This window comes from Morchella importuna (genome assembly GCF_003444635.1).
Source record: "Morchella importuna strain M04M26 chromosome Unknown Morimp01GS005, whole genome shotgun sequence".
Lineage (NCBI taxonomy): Eukaryota > Fungi > Ascomycota > Pezizomycetes > Pezizales > Morchellaceae > Morchella > Morchella importuna.
This window is the reverse complement of record NW_025763402.1, coordinates 308,044-333,099: the sequence shown is the minus strand read 5'-3', so window position 1 is coordinate 333,099 and position 25,056 is coordinate 308,044. Positions and strand designations below refer to the sequence as shown.

The 25,056-nt window shown below is 53.1% G+C and overlaps 10 protein-coding genes across 10 annotated transcripts; 6 read left to right on the top strand and 4 right to left on the bottom strand.

Annotated features, from left to right (window-relative positions):
- Positions 1 to 1,372: 1,372 nt before the first annotated feature.
- Positions 1,373 to 3,266, bottom strand: LAJ45_02648 (uncharacterized protein; the record flags this gene model as incomplete). Its single annotated transcript, XM_046112239.1, has 3 exons — positions 1,373 to 2,086; positions 2,188 to 2,488; positions 2,569 to 3,266. The coding sequence occupies 3 exons, from the start codon at positions 3,264 to 3,266 to the stop codon at positions 1,373 to 1,375; spliced, it is 1,713 nt and encodes a 570-aa protein (XP_045974365.1).
- An 867-nt stretch (positions 3,267 to 4,133) lies between these two features.
- Positions 4,134 to 5,254, top strand: LAJ45_02647 (uncharacterized protein; the record flags this gene model as incomplete). The annotated part of the gene is made up of 3 exons (XM_046112238.1): positions 4,134 to 4,315; positions 4,531 to 4,996; positions 5,234 to 5,254. 3 exons carry the CDS (start codon positions 4,134 to 4,136, stop codon positions 5,252 to 5,254), a joined length of 669 nt encoding a protein of 222 aa, XP_045974364.1.
- A 492-nt stretch (positions 5,255 to 5,746) lies between these two features.
- Positions 5,747 to 6,841, top strand: LAJ45_02646 (uncharacterized protein; the record flags this gene model as incomplete). Its single annotated transcript, XM_046112237.1, has 1 exon — positions 5,747 to 6,841. The coding sequence occupies one exon, from the start codon at positions 5,747 to 5,749 to the stop codon at positions 6,839 to 6,841; it is 1,095 nt and encodes a 364-aa protein (XP_045974363.1).
- Positions 6,842 to 9,532: 2,691 nt separating this feature from the next.
- LAJ45_02645 (uncharacterized protein) lies at positions 9,533 to 9,994 on the top strand (the record flags this gene model as incomplete). Its single annotated transcript, XM_046112236.1, has 3 exons — positions 9,533 to 9,598; positions 9,692 to 9,751; positions 9,830 to 9,994. 3 exons carry the CDS (start codon positions 9,533 to 9,535, stop codon positions 9,992 to 9,994), a joined length of 291 nt encoding a protein of 96 aa, XP_045974362.1.
- A 1,625-nt stretch (positions 9,995 to 11,619) lies between these two features.
- Positions 11,620 to 12,080, top strand: LAJ45_02644 (uncharacterized protein; the record flags this gene model as incomplete). The annotated part of the gene is made up of 2 exons (XM_046112235.1): positions 11,620 to 11,726; positions 11,807 to 12,080. 2 exons carry the CDS (start codon positions 11,620 to 11,622, stop codon positions 12,078 to 12,080), a joined length of 381 nt encoding a protein of 126 aa, XP_045974361.1.
- Positions 12,081 to 13,175: 1,095 nt separating this feature from the next.
- Positions 13,176 to 14,438, bottom strand: LAJ45_02643 (uncharacterized protein; the record flags this gene model as incomplete). The annotated part of the gene is made up of 4 exons (XM_046112234.1): positions 13,176 to 13,862; positions 13,922 to 14,004; positions 14,088 to 14,335; positions 14,386 to 14,438. The coding sequence occupies 4 exons, from the start codon at positions 14,436 to 14,438 to the stop codon at positions 13,176 to 13,178; spliced, it is 1,071 nt and encodes a 356-aa protein (XP_045974360.1).
- A 1,326-nt stretch (positions 14,439 to 15,764) lies between these two features.
- On the top strand, positions 15,765 to 17,329 carry LAJ45_02642 (uncharacterized protein; the record flags this gene model as incomplete). Its single annotated transcript, XM_046112233.1, has 3 exons — positions 15,765 to 15,825; positions 15,938 to 16,062; positions 16,193 to 17,329. 3 exons carry the CDS (start codon positions 15,765 to 15,767, stop codon positions 17,327 to 17,329), a joined length of 1,323 nt encoding a protein of 440 aa, XP_045974359.1.
- Positions 17,330 to 18,843: 1,514 nt separating this feature from the next.
- Positions 18,844 to 20,280, top strand: LAJ45_02641 (uncharacterized protein; the record flags this gene model as incomplete). The annotated part of the gene is made up of 1 exon (XM_046112232.1): positions 18,844 to 20,280. The coding sequence occupies one exon, from the start codon at positions 18,844 to 18,846 to the stop codon at positions 20,278 to 20,280; it is 1,437 nt and encodes a 478-aa protein (XP_045974358.1).
- Positions 20,281 to 21,297: 1,017 nt separating this feature from the next.
- On the bottom strand, positions 21,298 to 22,104 carry LAJ45_02640 (uncharacterized protein; the record flags this gene model as incomplete). Its single annotated transcript, XM_046112231.1, has 1 exon — positions 21,298 to 22,104. One exon carries the CDS (start codon positions 22,102 to 22,104, stop codon positions 21,298 to 21,300), a length of 807 nt encoding a protein of 268 aa, XP_045974357.1.
- Positions 22,105 to 22,856: 752 nt separating this feature from the next.
- Positions 22,857 to 24,475, bottom strand: LAJ45_02639 (uncharacterized protein; the record flags this gene model as incomplete). The annotated part of the gene is made up of 7 exons (XM_046112230.1): positions 22,857 to 22,867; positions 22,932 to 22,983; positions 23,444 to 23,486; positions 23,545 to 23,569; positions 23,636 to 23,815; positions 23,869 to 23,957; positions 24,069 to 24,475. The coding sequence occupies 7 exons, from the start codon at positions 24,473 to 24,475 to the stop codon at positions 22,857 to 22,859; spliced, it is 807 nt and encodes a 268-aa protein (XP_045974356.1).
- Positions 24,476 to 25,056: the final 581 nt, after the last annotated feature.

Below are 25,056 nucleotides of genomic sequence, written 5' to 3'. Positions count from 1 at the left end.
TGTTGTGCTTTTTTTGTTTTGGTTTTGGCGTGTGGGTGTGTTGGGGACTGTACCCCCGTCTAGATGCTTGTGGACCAGGAGTGGGTGGGTGGGGGATGGTTAGAGTATGTAGTGCGGAAATATATTATTAATATATAGTTACTAGTCTCTATGGTTCTCTTCACGTACTCTAGAACGATCCCTTATAGCAACCACCAGACAGACACCTGGAAAACATAGCCCATTCCCTATCCTCATAAACCCACACGTAATACTCAACATGAGTGACATTCCATGACTCCCTCACCACCACCACCCCACGAACCAAAACACCCCACGCAGCAAGGGAAAAAAAAAAAAAAAAAGAAAAAAAAGAAAAACAGCTATCCCATGACCCCTCCGGCCTGTACCACCAGACAAAGCCCACAACACCACCATCCCCGCAACACAGTATCCTCTCACCGTCCCCGCCATCCCTACCCGCCCGCCCGATGATGCGGACGAGTGATACGCCATGACTCCCCCCCCGGTCCATCCCTCGTCCACTCACCAACCCAAAACCACACCACATCACGCAACATCTCTAGAAAACCGTGCAAGACCCAACAGCAAACAAAATAAAATTAAAGTAACAAAAAAAAAAAAAAGAAAACGCCGCCAATCTTATTGATCCTTTTTTTTTCTTTCTTTCTTTCTTTCTTTCTTTCTTTCATCTAACTAACATAGCTATAGGCTACAAGAACTTATATCCGTATAACTTAACGACTCTTTTTTTTTTTTTTTTTTTTTTTCGTTGTGTTTGGTGTTTGGTGTGTTTGGTGTGTTTGGTGTGTGTGGAAATCATTACCGGCTGCAATTGAGGAGAAGGAAACGAGGAAACGAGGAGGGATAATATGGAGAGAGATAAAAGATAATATAGAGAGAAAACCCAGAACACCGGACCGACCTGACTGACTGACTGGCTGACTGACTGACTAACGCGGACTGACTTATTGACTGCTCTCTCTGACCTGGAGGTGGGAGGGAGAGGAGCGGGGAGAGGAGCGGGGAGAGGAGAGAGAGGAGAGATAGAGGAGGGGGGGAGTCGATAATGAGATGGATGGATGAAAGGAGATATAACGGAACTGGGAACGAAGACGGAGAGTGGAAGAAAATCAAAAACTAGAAAATCAAAAACGGCGATTGGGGGGGGGGGGGGGGATACCTAACGAAACGGTTTGTGGCAAAGCAGAACAGATATATAGAGAAAAAAAGAACAGAAACAGAAACTGAAAAAACACAGCAAGAGTCGAATATCCTCTGACCCCCGAAAACTTTTGAAAAAACCCCATCCCCCCTCCCCCCTCCCCTCCCCTCCCGCCCCCGCCCCCTACACCACACACCACACACCCCACTACCTCCTAACCTTCTTACTCGCCTCCCCCCTCTCCAAATCCGCCACCACCGCCGCCCGCGCCTTCCACGCCTTCCTCACCTCCGCCTGCACGGCGATCAGCTCCTCCCTGCCCACCGCATCCCTCACGCTCTCCATGACGCTGTCCACCGTCGATATATGGTTCGCATGCTTCTTATCCTTGCGGAAGCGCATATAGCGCCACCTGCCCTCCTTGTCCATCGCGCACTCGACAATCGCGTCGTCCAGCGGCACGCCCATCCCCTTGAGCCCCTCCCACTCCTCCGCCGTCACGTGCATCTGCGCCCATTTCTTGTACGCGTCGTCGCCCATGAACACGCTCAGATGGAACGTGGGCATGGCGTGGTAGTCGTGCTCGGGCGTGCTCTCGCGCGAGGGCGAGGAGGAGGAGGGTGAGGATGGCGGCAGCAGGGGGAACTCGAGGTTGAGGCGGAAGTCGATGCTGTTTTCGAGCGCGGGCTTCCATTTGATGATGTGGGCGTCGGTGCCGCATTTATAGGGCGTGGTGCGGCAGGTGAAGATTAGCCCGTCATTGCCGTGCGGGAGCTTGGGCAGGACGGAGTCGAACATCCATTGGATGCTGTAGCTGAATTCCATCTTTTTGAACTCGATCTGGAAGGGGAAGAATTGCACTTCGTCGCGGAAGGCTTTGCAGAGGTGCTTGTATGGCTTGTAGATGCGCTCCATGACGTACTGTACACAGAACCACACACGTAGGTTCAATTAGCCATCCCCGTCCTCTCCCCCACACACTACCTACCTACTCCGCCGCGCCGGGGGGGGATGAAACTTACGCCCAACCGCTTATCCAGCATGCGATGCATCATGCGCTGGTTGTCCAGCATGAGACAGTCAAAGACCAAGAAGCGCAGGAGCTTCTTGCCCTCGCCCACGTCGTCCAGCACGAGCTCGCCGTCAATCAGCGTCTCGGTGTGGAAGCCGCGGAACGTGTCGTCGCCCGGCAGCGGAAAGTGCAGGTTGCGCACCCAGTAGTAGTCGTTCTTGCGGTCAATCAGGTAGTGCACCTCCTGGTCGCCGTCGCGCGTAAAGTACAGCAGGCAGCGGATGCCGTCGCTCTTCTCGCACAGGTAGTAGCTGGTGTCCCGCGACGTTAGCGGTGAGTAGTGGGGGAGTAGGGGAGTGGTGGGGCAGGGGGGGGGGGGGGGGAGAGTTACTCGGTGCGCTTGAGCTCCTCGAGGTGCTTGGCGGCGAAGGAGACGGGCTGCGCGCCGGGGAAGCCCGTGCTGGTGCGGCCGAGCATCTCGGCGACTTCTTTGCGCAGCATCTGCGCGAGCTTGTGGTCCGCCTTGATGCCAGGTATGTCGGGGACGGAGGACTCCTCTGGGGCGGTGGTTGTGGTTGTGGTTGTGGTGGTAGGTGGGGGCGCGGTGGATTCGGGCGCGGGTGAGGGTGAGGGGGAGTCGGTGGCGGCGGGGGGGTGCTGGTGGTCTCGGTGGGGGTAGACATAGTGGGTGTGGGAGAGAGAGGTGGAGGTGTGGGTGGAGGTGTGGGTGGAGGTAGAGATGGAGGGAGGTTCTAGGGGGGGGTTGCGGGTTGTAGGAGGTAGAGAGCTTCGACGCCGGCGGGGGTGGGAGGTTGTGAGGTGAGGACACGTGCGGGCTGGCGGGTTGTGAGTTTCGTGCTTCGTGTCCGTCTCGTGCTTCGTGTCCGTCTCGTGCTTCGTGTCCGTCTCGTGCTTCGTGTCCGTCTCGTGCTTCGTGTCCGTCTCGTGCTTCGTGTCCCGCCTCGTGCTTGTGCTTGTGCCTGAGCTGAGTAACTGTGTATGCAGCTGTGCAACTGTGGATACCGATTGCGACCGCTGAACGGCGGCAAGGCCCCCCAATAAATACCACATCCACTTCTCTTCAGTCATTTCAATGTTAATACACCCCACACGGTGGGATTGGCTGCGGGTAAATTGAATAGCTACATCTCTCCCTGTTGATGTCTACATGATATGGACCTTTATACCTAGGCCATTAATAACTATATCAGCATCATATCAGCCTCTCGACTCATCATCCCACATGCACAGCATCCCCAATCTAATCTAATATCTCCTACTGCCCTATCTACAAGGTCAAAACATCCTGCATCCCCATTGGCCAATTCCCACACTACCTGCTCTACCGCGGTGCCGTGACAAGATCTGCGCGCCCTGGACCTGTAGATACGCCGCTGCGATAAGCCTGCACTGCACCCAGTTGCTTCTGCTCAGCCCTGCCTGCACTGCATCACCCACGAGACTCACCACCGATATCTATAGTGGAGAGAGATATAACCACCACCATTGATTGACTCACGGAACCAACGAAACCACTCATCTAATTCACGACACCCACCAACCACTCACTGCCCCCATACTATACCAAACCATACCATAGACTGGGACCTCCTCCCCCCCCCCAATTACACCATAATACTCACAACCCATAACCACGCCCACAATGCCACCCAAAATCACCCTCCCCAAACCCCCCAAACCCACCGGCCCCCCCAAGCCAAAAAAGCCTCTGCAGAACTTCGCCGCCGACTCCGGCTCCGACTCCGACTCCGACCCCCCCACCACCACCGCCTTCTCCTCCAAATCAAAGCCCAAACCCAAATCCGCCGCCGCAAAAGACAAAGCCCGCGTCAACGCGCAACTCGCCTCCACCGCCCCCTCCTCCTCCTCCACCCTCGCCCCCCCCCAACCGACATCGACCCCACAATCTACGACTACGACACCGCCTGGGACTCCATGTCCACCCTGCGCACGCTCTCCGCCGCGCCCACCGCCGCCGACGCCGCCCGGCAGCCGAAATACATGGCGTCGCTGCTCTCCGCGGCAGAGGTGCGCAAGCGCGACGCGCTGGTTGCGAAGGAGCGCGCGCTGGCGAAGGAGCGCGCGGCGGAGGGCGAGGAGTATGCGGACAAGGAGACGTTCGTGACGGACGCGTATCGGCGGCAGCGGGCGGAGGTTGCTGCGGAGGCGGCGCGGGAAAGGGAGAAGGAGGAGCGGGAGGAGAGGAGGCGGAGGGAGGGGGGTGGGGGGGGAGTGGGTTTTGGAGGGGGGTGTTGGAGCGGGGGGAGGAGCGGCATGGGGCGCTGGTGGAGGCGGGGGTGAGGGGGGTGAAGGGGGTGGAAGGGGGGGAGAGGGCGGAGAAGGAGGGGAAGGAGAAGGAGAAGGAGAAGGAGAAGGGGGAGGCGGAGCTGGCAAGGGAGAGGGGACTGGAGGTGAATGAGGAGGGTGTGGTGGTGGACAAGACGCAGCTGCTCGAGGGGGGGCTGAACGTCAGCGCGAAGCCGCGCGGGGTGGCGGCGGGGGTGAAGCTGCCGCGCGGGGGTGAGAGGAAGCAGGGGTGGCAGGGCGTGGGCGGGAAGAGGGAGGACGCGAGGGCGCGGCAGAGCAGGATGGTGGAGGAGCAGCTGGCGGCCGCGCACAAGAGGGCGCTGGAGGCGGAGGAGGAGGAGAGGAGGGGGCTGGAGAGGGCGGCGAAGAGTCGTAAGACGGAGGGGGAGGTCATGGGGGCGAGGGAGAGGTATCTGCAGAGGAAGAGGGAGGCGGAGGAGAAGAAGAAGGCGGGGGCGCGTAGAGGGGGGTGTAGACGGGTTGATAGGCTGGTTTGGCTTTTCCTTTTTTTTTTTTATTTTAATAATGCATTGGGTCTGGGGTTCTTCTGCTGCTGGTTCTTGATGGGGGGAATGAACATAAACAATTATATACATATGAATGTAAAACACATCTTGCATGCAATAGATGCCACCAATCAAGCTGTGCATAAAAGAAACTCATATGCTCATTCCCACTTTATCTAAATAATAAATTTCTTTAAAAAAATCCAAAAGCCATTGTTACAGCAAAACCCCGACACAAAATGACTTTTAGCCCAAAAAAACGTGTTTCAGCTTCGAGTGTGACACCCGTTGCGCAGTCTCTGCTACACATCTCGAGTCCCCCACGAATGTCTCTAAAGCGGGCATGGGCTACACAGCTCCTTCCAGCTGCCACGAGAGTAACAAAATGCTCGGTGAAAATAATATGTGTGTGGTAAAAAGAGTTAGATATAATAGAAAAGTGAAAAAGAAAGGGGAAAATGTAAATTGTATGTTGATTGTGAGCTACCAGGGGCGGGGATAGGCGTTCATGGAATATCACTCGACCGTCTGCGCACTCCTTAAGGCCGCTCCAACGCCGAGAAAGCAAGTGACCCACCAACCCTCGAGACCACTACCCCTCTTCCCCTCCTCCCCCTCCCTCTTCCTTCTTCCTTCACCCTTCGTCAGTGAGAATAATCATCTTCGTTCCCGCTTCGTTCATCAAATATCAAGTCATCTCTAAACGATCTTCCCCTCTCGCATTTATTTCTCACAATGGCCTACACACGCTCCAAGAAAGCCCCCAAGAAGGCCAAAACCCGTGCTCGCAAACTTGCCCTCGCCGGCTCCGCAAGACCACGAGCCAGGCCGTCTGCTGCTGCAAAGCGTTCCACCACCACCACCACCACCACCACCACCACCACCAGGAACAGCACTCCCACCCCCACCACCACCGCTGACGTCCCCAGCGACACCGACGAGGATCTTCTCGACGCGGCGAATAGTCTCGTCACTGAGGTTGGTAAACTCAACAGAAGCCTCGAAAAACCAAAGGCCAGCTTCTGGAAAAAGCACGGAAGTAACATCGCTGTGGTCATCAGAAGGATGCCCAGCTTCGACCGCTCAAGGTACCAGCGTGTCGACGACGACGGAGACGAAGATATCCCGATGGATAACGCTGCTGCTACCCCGCCTTCCTCGTACAAGAAGGTCCGCTTCGACAGGCAGGTTGAGCAGATCGGTAGCTCCGGTGGCATGAGCGGCATTCTCACCGCGGCCAAGTTCGGTGACGAGGAGGACGAGGAGCCCAGTTCCAGCGATGATACCGACGAGGCCGAGCTCAGTGAGGACGAACTCTCCGAGTCGGTGCGTCGCATTACTAGGAGCAGTGTTAACCCTATTAAACCCAGAAACCATGGCTTTGCCGTTGTCATTAAGAAGTCACCGGCTGTGGCAGCGCTTGCCACCCCGACTCCTGGAGCGCCGAGAGTTACTAGACATTCTACCACCACTCGCCATCAGTTCCGCCTTGCGGTCACTGGGAATCCTGCTGCTGCCCCGTCGTCGATGACTACAACTGAGGCCGTTAGTGTCAGGTCGTTGATTCATTCCCGCATCGACGATAAATATGCTGCGTCCAGAACTCGTGCTACTGCTTCTACCATTGCTGCGAACCGTTCCGCGGCGTCCAAGGCATCGAATGCAAAAAGGGCTTCGACTTTCACTGCTGGCGTCGTTCAGAAGGATGCTCGTGCAGCCACCGTCAAGAGGACCAGCGGCCGCATCGCTGCTAAGGCTTCCAAGGCTAAAATTGTCCATATTAATGACGACGACGACGAGGAGGAGGAGGAGGAGGACTCTGACGAGTAGTGGTTTCACTTTTCGTCTTCTTTTTTCCTTTCATACTTTGTTGTGTGGACCTGTCGTGTGTTTTGTCTTATTGTTCGCGCCCCACGGAGACCCCAGGTGATAAAAGTTGTTGTTGCTGTTGTTGTCGTTGGCGGGAAATTCGCCGGATATCATTTTCATTTCTTTTGCTTTCTTTTTCCCTTCTATCAAATGTTGGCTCGCACGCACGCGGCCAGTTAGTTGATATGCTATCTCTGTCTCTGTCTTACGGTTTACCAATGGGTCGGTCGGCGCGGTCGGGGTGTTATGGTCGGTTCCTTTTCTTGTTACTTACTTTTTGCTTCTCTTGTCTTTCATACCATCTTTCTTTCTTTCTTTTCCTTTCTACCTCTTTGTCGTTTCAGTCTTGTCGATCGAACGTCAACTATGTACCGGCAAGTCGTGTCCTGTCCGTTGGAACTTGGAGGATTGCATGGGGGGGGTCAGTCAGTCAGTCAGTTCGTTAGGTTGATTGGGTTGGTTTGAATCAAGAGAAGTTTCGCTGTCTATCTATCGTGCTGCCGCCGTCGTGAATGTGATTTTTGTGCCGCCCGTCACGCCCACGGAAGGTCTGGTCGTTTGTTGGTAGGTATGGAGGTAGGGTGGTAGGGAGGAGGTGCCGAGTGATGTCGTGTGTCGCCGATGTGGATGCCCGCTGAGCTATGCCCGCAGATGGCGGGACTTGGCATGGTGGTGGTTATGGACCCGCTATATATATCCATGGCCGGCCGCGATGCTACTAACCTTTACGTACTTGTAATGTTGAAAAATCACGGATGAGACCATGCATTCGTATATAGGAGTTTCTAAGGGAAGTGCTATCTACGCTCAGGCAGGTCTACTACTCGCTGAGTCCACGATGTCATGTATATAGCCTCCCACTTATCTCACTCACCCACTTCACATCATCCCATTCCCATTATGTCCAGCCTCCATACCGTAATTACACTAGGCAAGCCTGAATCAAGCAGCCAGCTTTTGGAAAAAAAACTAGTATAGAATATCACAACCCTTACAACAAAATAGTGCTGGCCGTGGTCTTGCGGGGTCTACCGGCCCTATTTCCTCGTCAAACTTCACTCTCGCACTAGGTTTGTTTAGATCTCTGTCATCAAAAATAAGAAAGCCAAAAGTTCTAAAAAAAGTTCAAGATGTAGGTCATTACAAGGACTATAGAATACATATAGCCATCCCAATCTTCCCCCCCCCCCCCTCTCTCCTTCTTTTTAAAGCTGTAGATACATGTCTATTTAGCTATAGATTTACAGATCGTGGGTATCCTAGACCCACTGCCAAATCTACACCCCCAAAACATAACCCCCCGAGACGACGACTTTGGTGCCTGAAGCTACGAGCAGATGGGTTTCCCGTCAAGTTATGGACCGGCGCTATAATCCTCCTATCACGTTCCTAGAAATGAGATGGCACCGGTGTGGTGTTATCTCATCGTGGTTGCATTGCCGCGCGGGCGGGCGGGCGGGCATGCGGCTATGCGGTCAGGGAACGGGAGTGGAAGGGTAGCCGCGTCATGGTGTATCACTCGCTATGCTGACGGGCGGGAATGGCGTTGTGTTGATAGATATATAAAGCTTACATATATATATCTTTGGCTGGCTCACTGCCTGGTCATAAGCCTTTATTAGAAGTCGTATATACTTGTCTTAACCTTTGTACAGGAGGGGAACTAGAGGCGGGTGTGGTAGGTTTCGGGGTGGTCTCGGGTTGGGTGAGGGACAGGATTTTCAAGGTGCTGGATCTGGTATAATAGCAATGGACTCTTTCATGGGCGGTGCGTTTTAATTTTCGGGCTACCTATCGCATCTCGAAAGATCTTGAGCTGGTATGGTGCGCACACGCATAAAAGTGATAGGGTGGCGTACAGAAGATACAGAAGTGGAACAATTGTGGCTGCAATATCGCCTCATGGGCCAATAAGAGGAGGCCCTTCTGCTATGGCCTAATCGGATTTGCTTCTTTAAGGGTATAAATGCTTCTTTAAGGGTATAAATGGGTATAATACTGTTCCACTTTGTGAATGCTTGGCGCATTTTACATACTAAAATACTCAATTTCAAATTTGAATAACTTTTTAACCAGGACAGATATCAAAAATCCGGTAGATGAATCTATTCTTCATCACTAGTTCTTAAAATTCATCTACCGGATTTTTGATATCTATCGTGGTTGAAAAGTTATTCAAATTTGAAATTGTACTAATTTTTGTCTACATTTATCGGTGTGCGCACCATACATGTATCTTGTCTTGGCGCCGTAGGGTTAGGTGTATGACCTAAAGTTGAGCAAAAGCCGCACCTTGCAAAGCCTCTACTCTACACCGCGTGCTTACCCGCCAGGGGGGGGGGCTATCTATCCGTAGATGGCTACACAGCAAAAATCTCATCCCCAGCTCCCAAGAGCTGCGAATCCGGAGATTCCCATCCTGGTTGGATTGCCCCACCATCCTACCGGCAACACCCACCGCGTATCCCTCATCACGGCTGCACATCCCACACAGTTGCGTCACACGCAACAATAATTTTTCCCAACTCTATCTCAACGTCACCGTCCCTTCCACCTGTGTAATTAAGCCAATCAATCAATTAATTGCCCTCTCAGCAACCCGGCCCCCGGATTAATCCACAGATCCTACATACATACACTCGGAACGAAACAATGGCTAGCCTCGGCAATCTTTTCGGCAGCCTCCCCCCGAGCGCGAGTAAAGAGGAGCGCAAGCAGGTATGGACCTAGTATATCTTACAGACACACCCCGGCCCAGCTTGGGGAGTATAGAGGGAGAGGCTGATTTGGATGGTTTGCGCGCGGCGGTAGGCATTTATGCAGACGATCCAGCACGAGACGAACGTCGAGAACGCGCGCATGCTCATCGAGGTACACCCTCCCCCACCCCCCCAAGAGAGAAAGAGAGAAACAGGAAGAGAGAGTGGCTGACGGGGATGTACAATGCAGAAAATCAACGAAAAGTGCTTTGAGAAGTGCATTCCCAAGCCGGGGAGCAGCCTGTCGTCGGGCGAGAGCCTGTGCCTGACGAACTGCATGCAGAAGTACATGGCGGCGTGGAACACGGTGTCGGCGGCGTATATTACGAGGATCAAGTCGGATCCGGCGCTATAGAAAAAAAAAATGCTTCCTACTACTACTACTACTATTTACTAGACTGGGCGCGGCAGCGGCGGCGGGAAAGAAAGTTAAAAATGAGGGACACGGGAGTGATTTGTATAGTATTTTGGGCGGCAACTAAGGGCGTGGCAGTTTGACGGAGTGTGTGGGCTCGGGATTGGTGAGAGTGGTGGATCGTGAAATTATGGCTGGAACTGTACGGGTGTTGGACACCCCCCGTTTGGTGATGCCTACCGCAAATGACTGGGCCGTCATATATAGAAAGTCCACCTACACACGAATCCCAATTCAAAAAGCAGCTTGATGCAGGTTTACCCATTGGCCCATCCACAGAGGTGCTCATGTCCGAGGATTCACAGCGATACACCAGCTCTATATTATTAGAATGGCATAGTAATAAGAGCCCATACCGGCCCATGATAGAGTACACCGGAACGTAAACCACGGGGACCACTTCCATTAAAAGCAAAAAACACCTAGTAAAAGAAAGAACGCCCAGAACGTGCATAGACTGCCCAAAAACAAACATCAAAAGCCCCTAAACAAACCTCAAAAACACAAAAGCACGCAGAGACACAATTTGGCCAGCACCTACCCGTAGATACGAGCGCCACAAAACCAAACCGGGCCCCCAGTGACCAGCTAGCTAAGCTGACATTGCTGAACCTGCCAGTACAAACCACCCAATGTTCATGCTGATTATCTCGAGACCGCGCGCTAGCTCCTTAGAGAGTATATAGTTTTCTGTACATAGTCATTCGAGCTATGAAAAATACAGATCAGCCGCATGTCTGGCTACGATCACAACACATCACTCGCCCGCTCGCTCCCACGCCAAGCTTGGTTTTCAGACTCTCGGGGGTTGACGAGCTGTTTGCTTATGGGGACTCGGGGGCTGGCTGTTGGCTGCTTGCTTAGGACTCGAAGGTTGGCTCGCTGCCTGCCTGGATAATGCGCTCGGAGATTGACTCGCTATACGGGTGCTGACGTACGTACGTGTCTTAATCTAAATAATACATACCTAGTGCCTTTAATCTATGGCACGAGAGGGCTTGGGGGCAACCTGTACGTTCACACCACTTCAGCGGAGTATCTACTTGGCCCTTTACAGCCCATAGAACCGTGTTAAAGGTGAGGCTCCTCAATGTTTGCTTCCTGCGCAGGGCCAATGAAAGAATTAGCTGATCAAAGCGGTGTGTACATACAGGGTTGTCGAGGACGCCCTCTAGAGCAGAGTAGGTACACCTTCGGTCATCGGGTAGGTGCATATATGTACCTACATCTTATCGATCAGGAATTAGCAGCACTGGGTATCAAACTTCACGGGTTTGTGCAGATACCCACTTTTTTTTTTCCCCCTCGCCCGTAATTATATGTTTACAGTATTCTTTTAACGAAGGGGACTCGGAGATGGTGGCAATACCTTTAGTCTGCAGACATACGCCGCATGTGCAGGCTGTCCACAGGATTACTCTATAAAAAGAACTATTTCTTCCGGCTCCCTTTGTTTCTCCGTTGATTTCGTCCTTCAACAACTACGATCGAACTAAGTCCTTCAACGGCCGCAGTTAAAAGCCCTTAACAGGCCCTTCGATTATTTCCCCCAACTATTCCTCCAAATGATTTCCTTCAGCGATCACAAAACGCCGAAGCTACTTGACTCAGAAAGGCCTCAAATAGAGCATGCTCTCAAAAAGCTCTTGAGTAAAACTGGTTACAATGATCCGTAAGTAGCATCTCTCAGGTTCTCTCCCCCACACGCTCCTTTGATAGTACTGACATTTTAATCCAGCCTTTGTCTGGCAGTACTCTTCACCCGCTCCTGCCCTCATATACCTCCGCGGCTTCCACTATCCTCACCGCACCACCCACGCCCGCTGCACCCACGTCTGTTGCAGCCGCCTCTGCTGCACCCACACCCGTCCCCCAAGCTGCTCCTGAGCAACCCCCCAGAAAGCTCCGCCCGCGGAAGCCAAGCTCGCGGGCCTTGCTCTGTCCCCAGAAGCCCCGCAGCGCGTCTTCCGGGTCGAATGTCAATAACAAAGCCCAGAGGACGCTGAGCAGTCCCGCTGGTAGCTGAAGCAGCAAGGGGCAGTGGTGCAGGTGGAGGATCAGGGTGTACGTACATGTTTAGAGCTCAATACACGCTACTACCAGAGCTAGAGATCAAAGGGAACATATGGAGTTCTCGGGGTTAGAGATGGCATCTCAAGAAGGTTTGGGATGGGGGGGGGGGGGGGGGCTGGAGACATGTTAACGCCCAAACAGTGGGTCTCGGTGGGGTCCGGTAGTCTTAGTCTTGGGAGACAGCTGCCGGTGTGGGTGTGTGGTCATTGCGGTTGTGTGTATGGGATGGGTCGGTGGGGGGGATGTATTCGTGCGTGCTGAGTTGAGTTAAGAGTTAAGAGTTAAGAGTTAAGAGTTAAGAGTTAAGAGTTAAGAGTTAAGAGTTAAGGGTTAAGAGTTAAGGGTTAAGAGTTAAGAGTTAAGAGTTGAGAATTAAGAGTTAAGAATTAAGAGTTAACAAATTATCTAGGAACCATATATAAGAATTAGGGATTACACGCCGAATTGAACCACGAGCAACCAACCAGACCGTCAATCCGCAAGCCCAGTTAATATATTACCCAGTCCGTCAGCCCTCTCATACTCACCCATCACCCCTCACCTCTGACCGAGCCCAAGCACCCCAACCTCGAGCCCGAGATCGAAATTCCAGCTAGAGATCATACCGAGTGATATTCCATGATTAAGCTGGCTGGCTGGCTTGAATGATTTATTAGTAATTGGTCGAGGTCTGTATGTAGTTTAGAGCTAGAAGGATCTTGGTGAGAATAACTGGAACTTCACCTTTGGCTGATGATCTGTGGTGTGTTGGCTTGGATACACGGCGCATCATAGACTGTCACTCGGAACACTATGTGGTGAGTAACTTGTGCGCCTGTGACACGGGATGTTTGTGGGGCAGTGGGTTTCTGTGGATGTGTTCTGTGTGTATGTCCTAGGCTATTGGGTGGGGCAAGGATCTAACACAATCCTGGTATGCGTTATGGAAACTGTTGAGAGCTCAGTCACGTACAGTTTATAGAAAAGAAAAGATTATAAAAGCTACTTGTCATTGGCCCATCTATGTATCTACCCACAAGCCCATCAACACGCCTCCCCTATCTCCCATCTACTTCCTCGGCTTCCTCTCGCCCTTACTCGCCTGATTAAACTCCCTCACCACCAGGGAACACTCAATCTCCTTACACAGCTCCCTCCTCCTCCCCTTCTCCAGCTTCTCCAAAAACACCAACCCACTCGCCCTCTCCACCACCTCCAGCGGCACCTCAAACTCCCTCAACGCCACACTATTCCCAATCGGCGCATTCGGCAACACAAACGCCCCCACCGCCACACTCCCCCCCCCATCCTCCTTCCCCCCCTCCGCAACAACAACCTTATAAAAATGCGTCGGCACCGCCACATTCGGCGGATCGCCAATAACCTCATAACTCACCCGCCACTTGCCATCCGCGTGCTGCCTCGGCAGGTACAGCGGGCCCGTGATGATGCGCACACTGGGGTAGTGCCCCGTGAGGCGGCGGCAAAAGTCTTCAAAGTGCGCCCAGTAGTCGCGGTTGAAGCCCTGCCCGACCTGCGGGCACATGTTGCTGAGGTAGAAGGTCTCGTCCATGGCGACCTGCGAGAATTTAGCGTCGGCGGCGGGGGCCTGGTGGCCGCGGTCGTAGCCGGAGCGGTAGTAGTCTTTGAGGAGGGCGCGGAATTGGGGGGGCAGGGTGTCGTCTTCGAGGAATTTGCTGTTGCTGCGGTCGCCGTCGCGGGAGGAGAGGGAGGCGGGGGTGATGTGCTCGGCGACCTATGGGAGGGGAGGGGGTTAGTGGGGTGTGGTGAGGGGGAGAGGGGGGGGGGGGGTACCCAGTGGGGGTTGCGGGTGCGGCGGTCGTAGGAGGAGACGTAGAGCTGGCGGGTGGCTAGGTCTGCGATGGGGCCGGGGAAGCCTGGGTGTGTGTTGCGTTAGCCATGTACGCCTGCCTTCTCACTAACACTGGGTGCCTGTAGCACAGGAAGCAAGCGCACTCACCATACTTGAACAGCCCGCTCGGGTCCACAGGGCACGGCCCGCCCTCCTCGGGCTTCCGCCGCACAGGGTGCTTCGACGCAATACCGGCGGCGGTGGTGGTGGTGGCCTTGGGCTGCGTCCCTAGATAGAAGGCTGTGGCGGCGGCGCCGGTGGCCGCAGAGGCGGCGGCGATGATTCCGAGTGTGATTTTGGACATTGTTGGTGGGATGTGTTGTGGGGGGATGGGATTTTGGGGAGAGAGATGGGAACTATCTAATTGTGTTACTGTTGTTACTGTTATGGATGGTATGGATGGTACCCTTGCAGAAATGCCCCGCGCTTGAAAGGGGCTAGCGTGGCGCGTGACTGCATGCACGCAGGGTTGGGTTGGGGACACAGGGATGAGAAATACTCTGGGTGGGATTGGATGGGTCGTTATCGGGTGTGGAGGTACGCTTAATTGCTGGGATGTGGGTGTCAGACAGATAGACAGACAGACAGACAGACAGACAGACAGACAGACACATGGAGAGTATCGAATGTAATATAATGCAATAGGTAGTCTGCCATGAGTGTGATCACCATCGATCGGGTGTGACCCGTACATGTTTGCGCAGATAGAGTAGAGCAGATTAAGTGTAATTGTGGATACATGATCTGGAACCGAGAACTCAAGTGCGGATGTTCTTTTTCTGTTTCTGTTTCTGTTTCTGTTTCCGCTCGCGAGACTCTGGCTACTCGCTAGACAGACAGACAGACAGACAGTAGCTTAGAACATACATGTACCTACCTACATACTCTACTCTACTCTTATCGGCTGTCTCACCTGTCGACAGGACGGTAGAGTGAATACTCTATCTCGGGCCGCGTGCAGCCCCACGATTGCCTACAACACTTCTATGCCTGAATCTAATCTACCCATCCAGGTACTCACCCACTCAGTCAGTCGCTGCAGCCCCCCTCCCTTCCCTCCCTTCGTTCCCTCCCCCGCTCCCTCCCTTCCTTCCCTCGCTCCCTTCCTTCACTCACGCTCGCTCACTCACCAAGTCCGAGCACAAGATACATGTAGGTAAGTACATAGGTAGGTAAGGTACCCAAGGGTGTGAGCGAGAGTAGAAGGGGTGGGGGGGGTATCCAGAAGGGTGTCCACCGTCCATGCCATGCCAGCCCAGGAAAATCCACTCTAATAAAATGCATCTATGGAGTCACATCCCGTCATGCCTGTCTGTCTGTACGTACGTGGGCGTACCTAGAGTATTCTAATCCTCTCTGCCCAGCTCCCCTTTATATAACCTGGTGTGAAGCTATCTATTTGTAAAAGAAAGCTCCTCCCACTCACTCCTTCTTCTTTTTCTCTCCACATACACCCATACCCACACACACACAGCTGTTTGTTCGTTCCCCCTGTATGTACTGCTGCAGTCAGTGGTTAGTGGAGAAGATCTGATCTGCGATAAACATCCTTGCGAAAAACTTACTTGCTTGTTTGCCTGCATCGAGACGAGACGAGACGACGGACGAGACGAGGAGAAAAGGAAGCAACACCACTTCTCTACTCTACTCCCTTCATTGCTTCTTCCCGGCACTGCTGCTGCTGATACCCCCGCGTCCCATTCCGTTCTACTCCACCGATTCGACACCAACCCCCCCCCGCTCACCACCCAATCCCACCTCGAATCATTCCTTTTTGCACCCACCATGGCCTCCGACGACGACAAAACCGGGTGGATTCTCGCCTGCGCCAGCGGGCTCGCCTGTGGTACGCTATCTACATCCTCTCCTCCCTTCATCCCTCCTCCCCCTCCCCTCCTCCCGCTCCCGGGCAAAACATGTGCAGCCGATCACTGACAGGGCCTGTTGTGTGCATGTAGTTGCCGGATCGTCCATAATCTGCCTGGACCTTGTCACGCGGCAAGTTCCGCGGTGGAAGCACTTTAGTATCCGCGAGTCGACGACGTTCCTGTCGGCGTCGCTGTCGCTGTCGTTTGGTGTTATGGTACGTTTGGTGCTTCTTTGCTTCTTTGCTAGCTATAGCTGGGCTGTTACTCTATTTTTTCTTTGGGAATGTTTGGACATAGAATATTGGTGCAAGTGGAGATACTAACAACTTATCTACATGCATATAGTTCTACAGCGCCCTCTACGGCATGCTCCCCAAAGCCCACAGCTACTTCCTCGCCACCACCTCCAGCACGACAGCAGCCTACGCCACCATCGGCGCCTTCCTCGCCGGCGTCGCCGGCCTCCAGATCGTCTCCGACACCCTGCACCACCTACTACCCAGCAGCATCGTCAACTGCGACGACCACCCCTCCACCGAGGCCAAACCCAAATTCCCGCCCCACCCACCGCGGGACCTCGAGTCCGGCGGCGACGGCGGCGCAGCAGCAGAAACCACGCCGCTGCTGGCCGCGCAGCCGCCGCCGCTGGTGAGGAAGCCGAGCATCAAGCAGAAGCTGAGCGGCTTCGTAAAGTGCAGAGGCGACGGGACGTGTTATGGCTTTACGGACCACGTGTGTCAGCAGCGCTGCGACCCCGTGCTGCTGCTCGCCGACGACAGCGCCGGCGTCAGCGGCGACGGCGCACTGCTGCCCCCCGCACCCGCACCTACATCTACGCCCGCCTCCTCCAGTGCCCCCACGCACGCACACGCACACGCACACGCACACGCACCACCGCCCCCACCACCACCACCACCCCGCGGCACCCACTCCCACGCGCACGTGTCGCCCGACACAGACAAGCGCGGGCACCACCACGTCGCCAAAAACAAGTTCCTGAGCATCGGCGTCCAGACATCGCTCGCCATCGCGCTGCACAAGATCCCCGAGGGCTTCATCACATACGCCACCAACCACGCCAGCCCGGCACTAGGGCTAAGCGTCTTTCTCGCGCTATTCATCCACAACATCGCCGAGGGGTTCATCATGTCCCTACCACTCTTCCTAGCGCTGCGGAGCCGCGGGAAGGCGGTGCTGTGGGCGTCGGTGCTGGGGGGGATGGCGCAACCGCTTGGTGCGGGGTTGGCGGCGGTTGTGCTGAAAGGGAGAGGAGGAGGGGGAGACGGCGGGGACGGGGAGGTGGGCGGTGTGGGGTATGGGGTGCTGTTTGCGGTGACGGCGGGGATTATGGCGAGTGTCGGGGTGACGCTGTTTAGTCAGGCGGTGGCGCTGAAGCATGGGAGTCGTGTGCCGTTTGTGTTTGGGTTTGTGGGGATGGGGCTGTTGGGGGTGAGTTTTGCGTTGACGGCGGAGCGGGAGTAGATGGTGGGGGATGGATTCGATGTGTGTACGATATTCTTCTCTGGTGCTTGGTGCATGGGTGCATGGGTGCATGTAGGCTACATACATACATAGGGTGTTGCATATTATTACGCACTTTTTTCTTTCTGGTGCTGGTGGTGGGTTGGAGCTGCGTGTAGTTCTGATGGTGGTGGGTCGGTCGGTCGGACGGGCGGGGCGCCGTGGGGTCATTGGTTTTCTTTTTTTTCTTTTTTGATCGCTTTTTGTGCGGTTCTTTTTGTTGGTAAAGGGTGTATACGCTACATATACATACTCTGCAATGTGCTTCAATACATAAACAGCGTTGTTTCGGGGGAAGTGAGTCCGTGAGTGTGAGTCCGTGTGTGTGAGTGGGTGAGTGATACCCCATGACCGCAAACCGCAAACCGCAAGCCACGCGGGGCTCTAGCTGCCATGTGGTCGTGTACATGCGGTGATCGACGGGGCTGTATCAGTATCGGTGTGGTAGTGACAGATGTTGCCAAGAACAGATTTGGGGGCGTGGCCGGGTGGTGAGGTTCGAGTGATGGATCATGATCGGGTTGTGGTGCGGTGGTGGGTTTGGTGTGTGTGTGTGCTGGGGTGGGGGTGGTGAGGGTGAGGGTGGTATATGGTGGTTTAGGGGGCTATGTGGCTGTAGTGGTGGTGGTGGTGGTGGTGCTCGTGGTAAGGGCGCGTGAGGTCGAGGAAGGAGGGGGGACGTTGGCTTGAGGTAGTGGGTAGTGGGTCTTGGGTCTTGGGTCTTGGGTCTTGGGTTAAGTGGGACAGAATCTATCTTACACCTGGCTACGGGGCTGGGCACTAACACGGTGTCGATCTGGCTTTGGGATTGATTTTACTTTACTGAGATGAGGGGATTTACCTCTGACTAGTGTAGCTTTAGGACCACCGTGTGTTGTCGTTATGATAGGTGATGTGCTTAGTTGTACTTATAATGGAGAGGATCGGTGAGATTTATCCTCTTCTCGTCATCATCAATACTTCGTCGTTTTACATTCTGCACTGATTGTCATGGGCCATAGCGACATTACTATATCATTGACTGTGTATTCACTCCGTCCCTTAAGGCCTTGTTATCTGGTCTCGCATTCTGAAACAAAGAGATCTTGTGTTCTGATACAGAGAATAGCTACTACATAGTAAGCATATATATAAACACCCCCTTGATTCTCGAAGACCGACTGACAGACTGATTACCAAATCACAGCCAACTAGAGATTTTTAAATTTCTCGGGATCCTCTTTCTTTGTGCATTGCCGTATATAATAAGGATTGTCTTGCAACATGACGGACTCTTTGTTGGAAAACAACCCACGCACGACCCGGCATGTATATCTCTTTGTTCCTACCCACCCCCGACGCCAGATCATACCTCGACATTTAAGCAGCCTGCCCTCCCGCATGCCGCGATGCCTCTCTCTCGAGTGGTAAAGATTTTATGGTCCCCCGCCTGCAACCCGTAAATTTTAGAATACACACACTTTGACGCCTCCATTATGCCACCCGCCATGGTCCCGCCCGCCATGGTCCCGCCCGCCATGGTCCCGCCCGCCATGGTCCCGCCCGCCATGGTCCCGCCCGCCATGGTCCCGCCACCGCCACCGCCCCCACCGGTCTATCCAGCCATCGAAATGCCCTTCCCATCGATGATTCTCGGAGCGCCACCACCCCCACCGCTCATAGCGGGTATAATCCCCCCCTTGGTCGCCGGTGCACCCCCGCCCCCGCCTCCCCCACGCCCGCCCTCCAGCCGGGTGCTGGGCGCGCTCGATGCCGGCACCCGACTGTCGCTCCTCCAGGCCTGCACAAGCTTCGAGCATCTCCTCGCCGTACGCTTGAACGGCCCCGCGCTCTACGCAACGTACGAGCTCAACTGCAGTTCGCTGCTCACGCTCATGACCGAGCGCTACTTCGCCGGCCTCAGGGGCATCCCCTCGACCGCCGTGCTCGTCGAGTCCGCAAAGGAGGTCCTGATCTACCAGCGCTACATTGTGCAGGGCGAGATCTCGCGGGAGGGCCAGCACGTGCTCGCAGGCCTACTGCATGATCGTCTAGTCACAAAGGACAGGAACAACGTCGTGATGCGCACCGCCGATATTCCTCAACTAAAGGAGAACAATTACTTTTATGAGCGCTTCAGCGCATTCTACCACGACCAGCTGGTGCACGCCACATATCCCATGTATGACGGCGACCCGCGGCACTGGGTGATGCTGCAGGACGAGAGCCATCTCAATATTGCAATGGTCCCGACCGTCGTCAGTGAAAGCCCGGGGCTGCAGTCGGTCGAGTTTGAGGTTGATGATGTGCTCGACATGGCGGACTTTTATGCGGCGTGGCTGCTGACGTACCGCTTCAAGTATGAGAGCATCACGACATTTGCGAGGCGGCCAATACCGATCGCGCCCGCAGACTTGGGGAAAATCCACTTTATTGCGTTCCTGATGGACCAGTTCTATCTCTCGCAGCTCCCGTTCAACAGAAAGTCGAGTGCCCGCACCGGCCCGCGGATTGCCGACCCGGTGGTGCGGGCGCAGACTGTGAAGACGCAGGTGCTGACGGGGTGGCGGAATAGGTGTTTTATGGGCGTGTGGTTCCCGCTGAAGATTGCAGAGGAGGGCTTCTTCAGCCTGGACTTTTCGAAGGGCATCTGGGAGAAGGTTCGGGAGAACCGTCGCACCACCAGGTGGGCGTACTTTCAGCGGAACGATTGGGGCATCTTTCAGGAGGTGCGGGGCGGCGGACATCTGCTGTACTGGAAGATGCTGGCGCATCTGGCGGAGACGGTGTGGCGCTCGGCGACGGTGGTGGAGCGTGAGGATCGGTCGTGGGAGGAGGCGTTTCTGGATACGAAGGTGGATTTTGATGAGGATTTTGGCGTGCTTAGGACGTTGGAGCTGGCGGCGAAGTATGAGTTGGTGGATACTAATTGAAAATGGCTGGCCGGCTGGCTGTAGATATGGATTTGGAGAGGCTGCTGTTTTGTTGGCACTTGTGTGGTCATGTATTTATTGCCTAGGGTTTGAGACCGAGGGTTTAGCGCTTGGTTTACGTTGTAGAAGAGCTAAAAAGCAACGTATCGGTAACTACGTTTTTTGAGTTTGCGTCATGTGCTATCACTCGGAGGCCCGCCATCACTCTTTTTGACAACAAGGTATGATACACGAAGCCACGGTGTTACTTGTGCTCTTGGATACTCGAATCTCTTCTCAGCTGGTTTTCCGTGTGCTCCCATCATCAGCATGCCCGGGGAGGTGGGTTTTTCTGTGTCTTTCAATATCGGCGCTCTATAATAACTCCAAGCTCATGCAGCCAGCCGATTGTATGGAACCCGAAAAGTCTACTTTGTCTAGTGGTGAGAGCGCGAGTGGGTTTTTCCTAAACTAGCTTAGACCATTTCGGTGGAACTGTGAGCATGCGGATATGTTATCCTCTGGGCGGTTTTCTACGCTGCACCGCGGTTGGGTCATGTGCTATCACTTGAAATGCCGGCCCTTTTTTTGCGTCGAGGTATGGTACATGAGGCCACGGTGGGTGTTGCTTGTGTACTTATATGCTTTCTTCCAGGTCGGGTCTCTGTGCGGTTCTATCTTCGGCTTGCCGGGAAGATTTTTTTTTTTTGTTTAATTCATTAATTGCGTGTCGAGGCGCTTTCAAGTTTCAAGCCCATGTAGCTGGCCAATCACATGGATCTGGAGGCCTTCAAAGTTTACTTTGTCTCGTGGTGAGAACGTAGTTCTATCACTCTATTTTGACTCTTGTATACAGAAAGGGTACTGTTATCGTTCTGCCATATATATAAGGTCGTAATTATATCATGAATACATCAACTAAAGAGACCGAACAGGTCTTAGCACCACCACCTCCAACTACCCTTTTTATGGTGCTAGTACCGGTATTTCTCTCCCAACACTCATACACATACACCCGAAACTCTCCACGTCATCGCCCTATGATTTCACGGCCACAGTTCCCAACAGACTTGCTAGCTCAGGATTATAATAACAAGTCGTAAGCTCAAGTGGAGTCCTTCCTTCACCATCCGTAGCTGTAACATCGGCTCCCCGCTCAAGCATCAACGAGACTGTTTCTAGAATACTGGCATTATTCAAGCGACGATCCAGTGGTTTGCGGCTACACGCCACATGAAGCGGTGTGTTTCCGTTGTGATCGACTATCGACATTTCTGCACCGTTGTCGAGGAGGAGTCGAGTAATCGCTGAATTATAGCCCTCGGCCGAAAGATGGAGCGGGGGCTGTCCATCGTCGCCGGCTTCTGATGGGTCAACGTCATTCTCAAGAAGTATTTTAATCATCGCTTCTTTCTCTCTTCTTAGAGAGACATCGAGTGGTGTTCGTCTGAATAATCCGGTTTCGGATGCATCGGCGCCTTTCTTGAGGAGTAACTCAGTGGTTGCTGCATTCCCTCGCCGCACTGCCGCGTGGGGCGGTGATATGTCTTGGCTTCTGAATTTTGATGTTTTTGCTACTGAAGTGTGAAGTCGCGTCTGGCCTTTTGGCCCGACTGTTGACACCTCTACTATGCCTTTCTTGGTGGGCGTTGCTGGTTCTCCCTGTGGATTCCCCGAGATATGGGGTGTCTTGCCCCCGACCTCTCCACATATTGCTGATGTATTGGCGCCTCCTTCGAGAAGTAGCCGTGTTATTGATTCGTTTTCTAACTCTACGGAGATATATAGAGGTGTTCTTCCCGAGGAATCTCTGTGCTCGATATCAGCTCCTCCATCGAGTAGCATCTGGACCACGAGCTTTGATCTTAATGAAGTCGCAAGCTGCAACGGGCCGGTGGTCCGGGATCTCTGCGCGGGCCCGCGGGCTGGCCATGTATCTATATTCCACTGGGTTACCTCCAGGGTGTCTAGATATGACTGGATATTTCCGGGACTGGAAAGAAACCGAAAGATGGCATCTGCCAGCAGTGTCTCGTCGCATCTGAAGACATGGGAATAGAGTAGTTTTGCGGCATATTTTATGAAGGGATATGATTTCTCTCGAGCAAACCTTAGTTGGTAGGATTCGCAGGGCTTTGAGAATATATCATAGGAAAGAAAGGTGGTGCACCCTATGGCAAGTTGAAATTCTGCATCCTCGGGAATGATCGATTTCCGGAGGAGGTATTCGTGAACTGTCAGATGGACAAGGACAACTCTGTCCTTTTCGTCTATTGATGCAAACCCGCCACATACGTCGAGAAGCGTCTTTCGGTCCGGCAAAGAAAACTCTTCGAAAACAGTGCATTTCTCATCAACAGATACAGCCAGTTGAAGCTCACGGACACTTAACACGGATCTTGCTTTGACTATCCAAGTAAGGACTCTCATGGCTAGTTCTACGAAATTTGGAGTTTGGGACCGGATGATATCGACAACCCTATCATAGGTAGGATCCATGGGGCTTTCCTTGTTGGAGGATTTAGAAAGATTGTCGAGTTCCACCAATATCTGCTTCACGGTGGCTTGTTGGCACAGATGTTTAATATGAAAAGAGACTAATAAAAACCTAAACTCCCAGATTGTTAGCACCCGATCGAACCAGCGAGCTCTGGGCGTACACTTCGACTCACATTCCATTGGCGCTCTGTTGCAATTGTTCGATAATCCGGTCCTTACAGTTGCCTTGCGAAATCAGACGCCGCGCCCTTGGGTTTTCATCTATCTTTTGCTCTATGTAGATCTTAATATCCTCATTCTTTGCCGAAAGCTCGACTTTTGGTGAGCTTTGGAGGGAGTCCTGGATATCTTCCGGATGTTCTCGACTAGTCAAGAATAATCTTATGCCAACACTTTCCATTCTATGGAATAGAGGAAGTAAATCCTTTCGTTGAGTCTCAAAATCACACTCATCCAATGCATCGCAGACGACAAAAGTCTGAGAAAAAGAGCCTGCGACGAGAACCAAAGCAGTATAGAGGTCTTCGAGAGTGGGCCTTTCCTGCTTGCTCTCTATTCTATTATGCAGGTCCCTGACTGCCTTTGGCAAGCTGGGACTTTGGCATGACAGCTGTTTGAGAAAACTAGAGAGGACATGGATAGGTTTTTGCTGGTCTTGTTCTTTGTGGTTGAAGTAGATATAAACCAAGGCCTGGTTTTGTGCCCGAAGGTGATCGATTATGAAAGAACTACAATATATGTTTAGTTAGTACTAGTCTGGGTCTTTAAATATGGCCGTTTTATGACCTTAAAAACGTCTTTCCAGCACCGGCTAGAACGGCGTGCACTATCAGTTTCCATACGAAAAAGAGTGGTGGTTTCTGGTAACAATACTTACGTATCCCGTACGCCCAAAGAAGCCGAGAGCCTGTGTTATTCGGGTCGAGCCAATTATGCACATTTTGCAATCCTAAGATCCATTGACCAGTATTCTTTTGTCTTCTCCCACTAATCTCTCTATGTTTTTCATCATATGGGAGAGGATATAGCCAGTTCAACACATTTGTCCGATCTGAATCTATATTTATGTCAGATACCTAATTACCTTTCAGAGAATTCTCGGCAAACTACTAAGCTGCTGTGTTTTCATTTCTGAAGTATGCGAGTAGAGATCTCGTTTTATATCCTGCACGTTCTTATCAATCACTTTTGAGAATGTCCTTAACCCACTAGGTCAGCACATTTCTAAAAATCCTTGGTCCACGCATGAAGCCCTCCAACAATACATCATCCAACCCCCTCGACTGGGGCCCAAGACTATCTAAACTCACCTATTCTCGGCCGTCATAGCCAGCGTAAAATGACTCTTCAGCCTCTCTATCTTCCAAACATAATCCAGCGTCTCCCTCCCCCCCAACGGCCACTGCAACCTCCCCAAGGCCGTCCCCCACCAACCTCTCTTCGGCTCCAGCCTCTCTTTGACATCCTTCAACTCCTCCGCGCATCTGCGCAGCTCCTCGCCAAGTCCCCACGAGTCTGCGATATCCGGGTTGTCCAGCGCGAACATCTGCAGCCTCGACAGCACCGCTGTGAGCGCTTTCAGCTCGTTCATGAAGCGCTGGAGCTCGGAGGGCGCGCGCGCTACTCCGCTGATGTACTCGTAACTCAGCGAGGCCACGGCCGCGGTGAGCTGGATGACCGCGATCACACTAGCGGCGGTTCCTAGGAGTTCGGCCATTGATTTGATGTTTTGTTTAGTGGTTCGATGAATGGATGGAATACCCGGTAACGAGAACGAGCGGGGCCGTTCTTAAAGAGCTTGTGGCCATTTTGCGGAGTTGATAATGGGGGCTGGTGGGCGCATGGGTTTATCCCCGTGTTCTGCTGAGTACTTTTTGTTTTTTCCATGTAGGACAAACCGCAGCAGCTGTATGCGTAGTTGATAAGGATACGAAGGTGAGTTGCCGATCCTCTCATACAGGCTAGCGGAGCTTCTACTGTAGCAATCCGTTCAGTAAAAGGCTCAAGCTAACAAGCAGACTCGGACCCATTATTAGGCTCATATATTGAAGAAATCGTACTAATAAACTACCTCAATATCAGGTCAATCAATAGGAGTTTCAATACTCACTGTTAGGTGTTTGTGAAGAATTAAGCCTGCGTGGTCGCCATGCACTCGAAGCATAGCCCTGCCCCACAGATCTGCTCGACACGGGCAAGGCTCTCCCTGCTCAGATAACTTAGCAGAGCTAAGTCAATTTACCAGCTATTTTCCTCATACTCATATTTTTTGACGTTTGTGGAACTATTAATATCTAT